This window comes from Terrapene carolina, unplaced genomic scaffold, assembly GCF_002925995.2.
Source record: "Terrapene carolina triunguis isolate 2854851 unplaced genomic scaffold, T_m_triunguis-2.0 Scaffold146, whole genome shotgun sequence".
In the NCBI taxonomy this organism is placed as follows: domain Eukaryota; kingdom Metazoa; phylum Chordata; order Testudines; family Emydidae; genus Terrapene; species Terrapene triunguis.
In genome coordinates, this window is record NW_020664497.1 from 2,824,678 (window position 1) to 2,833,679 (window position 9,002).

At 41.3% G+C, this 9,002-nt stretch overlaps 1 protein-coding gene across 3 annotated transcripts in view; it reads right to left on the reverse strand.

Annotated features, from left to right (window-relative positions):
* The window catches only part of NRG3 (neuregulin 3), an 873,897-nt gene extending 865,626 nt beyond the window's left edge, over window positions 1–8,271 (reverse strand). For all 3 annotated transcript variants that reach the window (XM_024209543.2, XM_029912006.1, XM_024209535.2), the window contains exon 1: window positions 7,563–8,271. In XM_024209543.2, the coding sequence (XP_024065311.2) occupies window positions 7,563–8,271 (709 nt within the window). The remainder of the gene's footprint in view (window positions 1–7,562) is intronic.
* Between the last annotated feature and the right edge of the window lie 731 nt (window positions 8,272–9,002).

Below are 9,002 nucleotides of genomic sequence, written 5' to 3' on the forward strand. Positions count from 1 at the left end.
TGTGTGTGTGTGTGTGTGTGTGTGTGTGTGTGTGTGTGTGTGTGTGTAACTTTGAAATGTATTGCACTGCTCACTTAAAGTTAAATACGTGTTTGCAGGATTGGGAGCTATATCAATCTCCAGGTTAAAGATTGCAAATTGAGGTTCTTCAGCATATTTTTGCCAGATAAGCACAAAATTTCCATAGATCATTGGCTGCATATATTTTTTCCAGATTATGTTGCAAAGTTACAAAATGCTTCTATGAGAAATCTGTTCAAAAAAGCTTTTAAAATGTTAATTCATTTTTCTATAGACTAGGAACATCATCTTTTCCAACACATATTATCAAGGTTCAAGTGCCAGCCTCCTGTGTTTTGTTGACCAATCATGTAGTGCAAAATAAAAACTGGAGGTGGGGGTCACATTACACAGGGTAGACAAGCAGTTTAAATTCAGCAGAGCAAAGAATCCTTAAAACTCAGTAAAGCCAGAAGTAGAGAGGTGAGACTTCACCTCCATATATCTACCTATTCACCCATTTATTTAGGCAGTCATTGCAGTGTCTAGGCTCCCAAACCCTGTCTAATCTCTGCTTTAAAGTTTCAATTTTATTTTCATGCAAAGCTTTCAGATACTTTGAAGCAAAAAAAAAAAAATCACAAAATCAACACAAAACTTAAAGCACAATTCTCAGGTATTTTAGTTGGTCTGAGTTTCAATTTGTAATGAAATCTGAAACCAGATAAATTGAGCTCAATTTGGGTTTTGAAGGTTTGAGCAAGCTCTACCTCGCCTATGAATTAGCAATAAAAAATAAAAAACTGCAAAGAGATTCAGGAGCACAGAATCAATAAAAATTATAAAAATAGAACTTCAAATAGTCTTTGAATGATTGTATTTGCACCACGGCTGCCAAATATCTTATGGAAAGTATACATAATACTAGATTTCTGAGGACAGAAGACTTTCTTTTAAAAATGTTAAAGCTTTGGTCAAACATTTCCATGTTTGTTAAACTTTATATAAGTCCATTTGTATTTTTAAACACAATTTGACTCCATCTGTTGTGGGGGACAGACATAAGTTAGCAACTGATGAAATCACAGGAAATAGGTAAGCACAGGGTGTTGCTGAATCTTTCCATGCTTTTGCAGAAAAGCTGAGAACATATCTAAGCATGACATAAATAAAACCATACCTCCCAGCCAGGCCCATTTTAGGCTGGAAAAGCATGATACAACTAAACATTTGTCAAGCACCTTCTAGTGGGAATGATGACTAAAGACTGCTCTTTTCTATTTTCCCATCCTTTTTGAGGGCTACCCATCTCTTTTTCCTGAGGATTTATTTTCACCAGAAGAAGGAGCTTGTTGCTAAACAACAAGTACAAAAACAATTGCCGTGCCACTTGTACTTGCATTGCTGCATTTGTTACCTTGAATTCTGTTTGCATGTTCATTCTCTTTCTCATTTGTGGGTGTGAACATACTCACTGCTTTGGCAGGCTTATCTGAGAACACCCTGAAAGAGACCTCTTCTCCTGAGGAAACACTCCACTCAATGGCTGGATGTTAGGAGTGGGGTGGGGGTGGAGAAAGAGTGTGAGAGGCTTGAGTGAATAGAATTCTGGGAAATGTAATTCTAAACAAGGAGAGTCACCAGGGTTTTGTAAGGAAGAATTCTAAAGAATAGCCTCCCTACTAAGGCACAGGGTTTGACATCTGTTACCCTCACATGACTGTTCAAAGGATCAGTTACCAGCATAATAAGAATTACATAGATTGCATTACATAAAGTGTTTTGTTTCTTTTTTCTGCTTCCCACCTACTCATTATATGCCATTTCCTTTGTAATGAAATATTGCTTTTTATACTGACCAACACATCTAAACATTAACTGTCAAACTGTGAAGGCGGGGCTTGATGTAAAAAGATTTTGGCCCCCAATGACACTGACCATGAGTTCAGAACAACCCTGAAGGCCCCTTGCTGATATGTAATGGATATTTATATATATATGGGTGGCGTGAGACACTGTGTTCAAACTACGGCAAAAGAAGAGTTAAGAAAAAAATGCCAGGAGACATACAGAGTGCAGGTACTTGTCCACATATACAGCCACCGTGCTCACTCAACAGCCCAATATTGTGCAATCAGTGAAGTCTTTCATGTGAGCGATTCATAAGAGTCTCCAAATTGTTGTTAACAACTTAATGTAATTTCATTGGCATGTTTTCTTTTTCTTTATTTTATTTCCAAATAAATGGTAAGAGAAACAAACAAAATTAAACAACACAAAACTGTGTAAAAGTAATGTTAAATACCTCCTGAAAACAACAAATACTAAAGAATTCAGAAGTAAAGCTGAATCCAAATCATAACAATCCCTATTTTTATTGGGTATTTCAGCAGGTCTCTGAACCGTGGGTCACATGCTGTAAAGTCACATGTGTGCTGCAACAGCTAGACACAATAAGGTGGGTAGAGACCGATTTTTTGTCCTTAATTTTGAACTTGTATTTTCTGTGGTTTAGCACAGACCATTATCATTACTTTAGGGTAATATTTTGTGATATGTCAATACTTTTATAACAGTATATTGTTGTCAACATATATCATATATAGTCCTTGTATAGTTGCTAATGGGAAGACATGCTATGAAAAAAAGGAAACCTTTACTTCTACCAAACATCACAGATTATATCACCCTAATGAATAGCCTTGTAGCCCCCCCTTCAATCTTAAAAGGCAGCATAATAATTTGAAACATTAAGGTCCCTTTCCTTCCATAATTAGGGTAACTGGTTGAAATATAGTGTACGAATCCTGAACCAAACAAATTAATCAATATTTAGTTTGATCTATGAATCTAAACAATTTCTACAGGACATAAGTCATCTGTTTTCCATTCGCATGTACTGCTCAATTGTTATTGCATTCTTCCTCTATCTTGATATTTCCAATAACCTTTGTTAAAGACTTGAATAAAAAGAAGAATTGTATAGTATAGTAGGAAATATATATAATTCACAACCATTTAAAACTACTCCACTTGGACACAATTACATTCTCACTTACTATCCATTAATATAATATATGGTTAAATTATTATAAGAAAGTTATTATAAAGTTATATTCTTATGGTATTCAATGGCAAAACCAAAAAGCTATATAATTGATGACTGTTTTATATTGATTTTTAACACCAAATGTTCTATATAGCTTCTAATTTTAAGTGTATTTTTAAGTGTAAAACTATAATTTGAGTATAATTAAAATCAAAATTTAAAGATATTTTTAAAACATTAATATGTTGGTATTTGTATATTTTTATTTAAACCTTCCACTGCAGAGTAATCAACGTCAGACACAATGATAATGTGCTAGCGCATAACTACCAGAAATGAAAATTATCTATAAATAGAAAATGAAATTAACAAGTCTAATACCACTGTCCAAGTTGATGGAAACACAAAAAAGCAAGAAGGCCTCAGAAATTGGAGAAAATCAACTTAAATTTTAATTACTCCCATGTATTACTTGGTGGCTAAGTAATTTTTAAATGCATGATTGTTATCACCACAGTATCCCTTTATCTACTGATTGTTTCAGCTGGGGGAAAACAAAAGTTTGCTGTGTGTGTGTGTGTGTGTGTGTGTGTGTGTGTGTGTGTGTGTGAAAGGGGTAGAGGAAGCAACTGCCTTTCAGGCTCTAGTTTTCTTTGGTTCATCAGCCCTCAATGCATTGCAAACTGGTTAATAAAGTAAGATCCTGATCCTGCAAACCCTTGTGAGCCTGCTTAACTTTACTACCATGGGTAGTCCCATTGATTTTAGGGATTACCCATGGTAATAAAGTTGAGAGCACAGGTAAGTGTTTCAAGGATCAGGTCAACTGTGGGTAGAAGATTTCTGAGCCATGGAAAGAGCTGATCACATTTCATGAGGGTCTGACATCTCCTACACATAGCAGGGAGAGGATTTCCACACGGAATTTCTTTGGTAAAAGCCCTCCCATGCCATTTATTAAATACCACCCTTAATGTGAAAAAAAAAATACTTAATCCATTGTGAAATGAAACCAATGCTGATGGCACTAGTTCAGGTGCCAGGCTTGTTTTGTCAACCCATGTTGTGCAAAATAAGCAGATAAAGGACATGCTTTGCATAACTGATTAAAGCAGAAAAAGTCTTATAATCCTATATTAAGACCAATGAAAATCAAAATATACTAGGGTTTCAGTCTGCTTCAGTCTGCTTCAGTCTGATTTTTAAAAAAAGCTCTCAATTGGATTTCACAAAAGGTATTGATTAGGAGTTCTGTAACATCTCTCTTCTTGGTTATTATGCATTATACGAGCCAGGGCTGCCTGACCTGAGCTTCTTGGTGTATGGATACAAGAGGAAGCACCATGTCATTGCATAGCTGAATCCATGCGTGAATAATTTCAAGTACAACATCTCAACATATATATAATAACATTTCTGAAGGACCCAGCATATCAAGAAAAAGGCATATAGAAAAAAATCAGGGCATGATACTTTAAACATGAAACCAATGTTTAATAAAAATGAAGCCTTATGGATGTTTCAGTTAGTAGGTAAGTTCCTCTTATACCCAAGCTAGATGGTCATTCTAGATTAGTGACTGATTTTTATTTTGAACACCAAATTAAGTACTATATTTTGTGAACTGATAAGCAACTAGCTTTTGCTTGGTCAGAACCTGGAGGAATTTCATCAAGAACTTTCAAAAGAGCAAATAGATAACTTGTCTGTGAGCAAAACCGAACCAAGAATGATTTTCATCCTACACATCCACAAAAACAAAGAGACTTCCTGATATCTTTGCAGATGAACATCCTCCCCACCACCACCAAAGATCTTTTTTTAACACTTACACTAAATGGACATAAATCCAGTTTTCTGAACAAATACCTCCAGACTTGCCTTCTGTTTTCCAAAGTCACATTCCAAGCCCAGTGTTATCACATCTTGAAATGGTTTAATAAACTGCAACACAAAACAATCTGGATAAAGCTCTTTTTGTAAACTGTGAAATGCTAAATGATCTATGACCCCTGCCTACACATGTGCCTTTCCAAGGCAGAGGATCAAACAAGGGTCTGCACTTGTCTTGAAAGCCAGGGCACCAGCCTTGTCATATCATATTTGTATTCACATGATACAACAGGACCATGACTTTCATTTTAATAGCAGCTGAGGCAATGGGCAGAGAAAGAACAGACAGCTCAACCTGGAAACTGAAGCTGAATTAAAAAAAAGAGAGAGTTCCTTTTCTCACAAGACCTGTTAATCACAATCAAAGCAAGTGGAAGATGCAGATATTGGGTCATAGGGTCACACACTGTCAGTAGTTCATGAAAGAGAGATTACATTTCTTTCTCCCCAGTTGATACTGCAACCTCAGAGAAAGATTATATGAGGCTGAGGGCTTAAAAAATATCCACATGCCCTATAAATTCAAATCCTTTTTTATGTAATCTATTTAATCTTCCGTTAATGATAATCTCTGCTATCAATGCACTCAAACAGGGTCAATTTCTGATGGATTTGCATTTCTTCCATTTCATCCTATAAGGGAGTGGTATTTAATAAGGGGAAACACCCTGGTCTATCTGGTATTAGCAATCTAAGGGAACAAATATTGCTTATAAATCTGTGTAAGTGCTCAAACCAGCTCAAGATTTTGTTGTTGTTGATTTTTCGTCTTGGTTTGGACTGGTCCTGCCAGCTGATCATGATTTATTAATAAGCCTTGTGTCCGCTTTAATGCATAGGGAGACTGTGTGGAGGGAGGGAAATTACAGTGGATTTCTCTTTAAAGACCCAAAAAGATGGGAATGAGAGCTGGAAATGGATTACAAGATGGCACAGTAATATTTAAATATTGGCAGAAGCCCTGAGCCAACGTACAGCATTTCAACCCTACAAAAGTCAATGCAGTTTGAAAAGCCATATAGCTTTGTTGCCTTATACAAGGTTTGAACACAGGCGGATGGGATGAAGATCAGGCACCCTTGGGACAAAAGGAAAAGGAAAAGAAAAAAATGTATATTTCAGAAACATCTCTATGGGCAGAAATGAGAGTGGCAGCCCTGGAGCTCTTCCACAAAAGGTTTTCCTGATTGTAACCTCCAACTTCCTTTTGCCAGATGCACCTTGAAAGGAAGGTTCTCTCGCCTACCTTGATCAAAGGCTGGAGAAGCGAGTTATTGCCTTGTTTGCCATTCTGATTTAGTGACAGCTGTGTTCGCCCCCCCTTCAGATTTACCGTTCTTCTGCCTGGTTTGCCAATGCACGGCATCAGTTTGCTGTGCATATGGACTCTTTATCCCGGGGCTTATCAGCAAATAGATGTAATGGGGAAAAAAAGTTTAAATGACTAACTAACCAAATCCTCCAGCGGAACAACCACAGATTAGCATGCAAAAAGGGGAGCCACGGGCTACAAAAGCGATTCCGATGATAACATTCAATTGAATTGACGTGCCTAGCAGAAGCCACTAATGGGGGACACACAGCGCCTCGTTTCCTAGACTGTAGCCAAGAAAACACACAAGACTCTAATACAGTATAATTAATCGTTTTACTAAACGGCCCTGCCCAGAAGTTCCGCTGGCAGAGATTGCCGTTCGTCCTAGATAACCTTCACAGCCGGCAGGGAGAGGTCCCCGATCCAAATTAATTTTCAAATTAAACCAGAATCCTTCGCTTTGCGATCTGGCTGGTGGGAAGAGTCAGCCACCAAACATCATTCAGGGAAATTAAACACCCCCCTTTCTAAGAGCTAGTCAATGAGGGCAGTAATCTGCCGAGGTGGCGGATGGCAAATAGATGAGACTGGATCATATTTGAGCGTTTATTCATATTCAGGGGGTGGGCTCATGTCCCTTTCGGAGAGCACTGGCTAAGGGTCTTTTCAACAGCCAGGCACCAAGGAAAGGGAGATTTCTTTGGATCACATTTTATATTTAAAGATTTTTTTTTTAACGACTGCCTGGAAGGCTAAAGGAAACTCACTCATTGTCACCCACACCTTAGCACACCCTATGTGAGGAGCACCAAACATCAGTCTACCAGTTCACTTCATCTCAGCAGCCACAGAATTAGTGCCAGCGCCTTTCTCCAGAGCCACCACCAAATTTTGGATCATCACTTATCCCTTCTGACCACTGATTTCTCAACAGCCCTTCCTTGGACCAAGCTGTGGGGAAAGAGGGACTGCTGCTTTCCTATAAAATATAGTGAGATATCTCCACCTCAAATGACTGCTACTGTGTGAACATCCATCACACAAACAGGGAACTTGCCGGGGAGGAACGGGGGTAAAGAGGGGAGGGGGGAAAGAGAGGCAGAAACTTAATCTAAGAGCTTTCCAGCAGCTCTGCAGTGTCAGTAATTGCACGCTAACCCTTGTCTGCCTACGATACTAGACATTAGCATCCAAACTAGAAACACCACCAGCTTGGCTCTTGAAGTCATGCAAAGACTAAACCAGGTGTGGGGGTGCGGTGAAAAGGGGGGTGCCCAAAGGCGAGGCAGTTTTCGCTTTACTTACGGAATTTGGGGCTAGTGCTAGTTTCTGGTGTGGTGGTGGTGGACTCCTGGAAGGGAGATAAGGTCCAGGATGGAGCAGAGTCGTGGACATAGATCTTATAGGAGGAGGTAGCGTATGCCGCAGTGGGCCAGATGGGCATTGGCTGGGTACTGGGGGTCCCGGGCAGCGGACGGGAGGTCAGGATGGTGGTGCTGAAGGGGACCGTGGTGGAGAGACTGGTAGGGGGGGCAGCTGTATGGCGCACAGTGGTAGATCTGGGGCTCGCCCGGATGGGGACCCGGGTCCCCGGGAAGCGGGTGGGTGCCCGGGTCATGGTGGTTAAGCGGGTGCTTATCCGGTTGGGTGTCCTTGACGTGGTGGTGGTGGTGGTCTCCATGCTCTTCGGCGGGGTGGTGGGCTTGGAGAGGAAGAAGGGGTCCTGCCCAATCCCTTTGGAATCCATCAACTCAGTGGGGACATAATCCTTGACGGAGCCCACCACGATCCACTTGAGCAGCATGAGACTGAGCCCCAAGCCGATGAAGCCGATGAAAAGAGGCACCACACACAGCCACGTCTGCTGCCGGTTCCAGACGATGCAGTCACTACATCGCAGCTCCCTGGGGGGGTCGGGAGCCCCATCCCCGTCCGGGCCCCCAGCCGCCGCCGCCGCCCCCTCCTCAGCAGCAGCAGCACCAGGTGGGGAGGCGCAGGCAGCCCCTTCACTCATCCTAGGTGCCTTTCACCCCCCCGGAGGGAAAGACAAGACATCAGGGAGAAGCTGCTGCTGGGGAAAGCAGCATGCAGACGGGCAGGTGAGAGAGAGAGGGAAGGGAAAGCGATCGGTCTCCCAGTCTATCAGTCAGTCAGGGGACATGTCTCCAGCCCCAGAAACCCCCCACAGCTCCTCATGCAACCTCCTCCAGCAGCTGCTGAATCAGCTAAATCACCAGGTTCGCTTCAGCCTTGAGCAGCAGCAGTCGGAGCATCCTGCTCGCTTTTATTCCCCACTTCCTTTCTTCTTCTTCAGATCCCCCTTTGTTTTTAATAAGTCACAAGAATCAGCGTCCAGGTTTTTTTTTTATGCCAAGCATCCGGATCCAGCAACGATGAGCCACATTCCTACACACTGGCAGCTCTCCTCTTTCTGGGTCGGGTTAGGATCCCCCCTTCCCCCCTTTGCTCCTTCTTATCCACAGATCAGATGCACCAGCATTCCTCGGCTGCTTCTTTGAGAGGCAACGGAGCAGCAAAATGCACCTGTTATTCAGCAGCCCTGCAGCCAACCCTTGGACAGCACTTTAGGAGAGAGACCAATCCGAAGGCAGAGCGGAGGGAAAGGAGACAGAGCTTCCTCGCTCGCTCTTTCTCCTCCAAGCAGCAGCTCAGCGGCACTTAAGTCCAAGCTGCAATCAAAGTCAGGCAAGGATTTAAAAAAATAAAATAAAATAGTCATAAAAA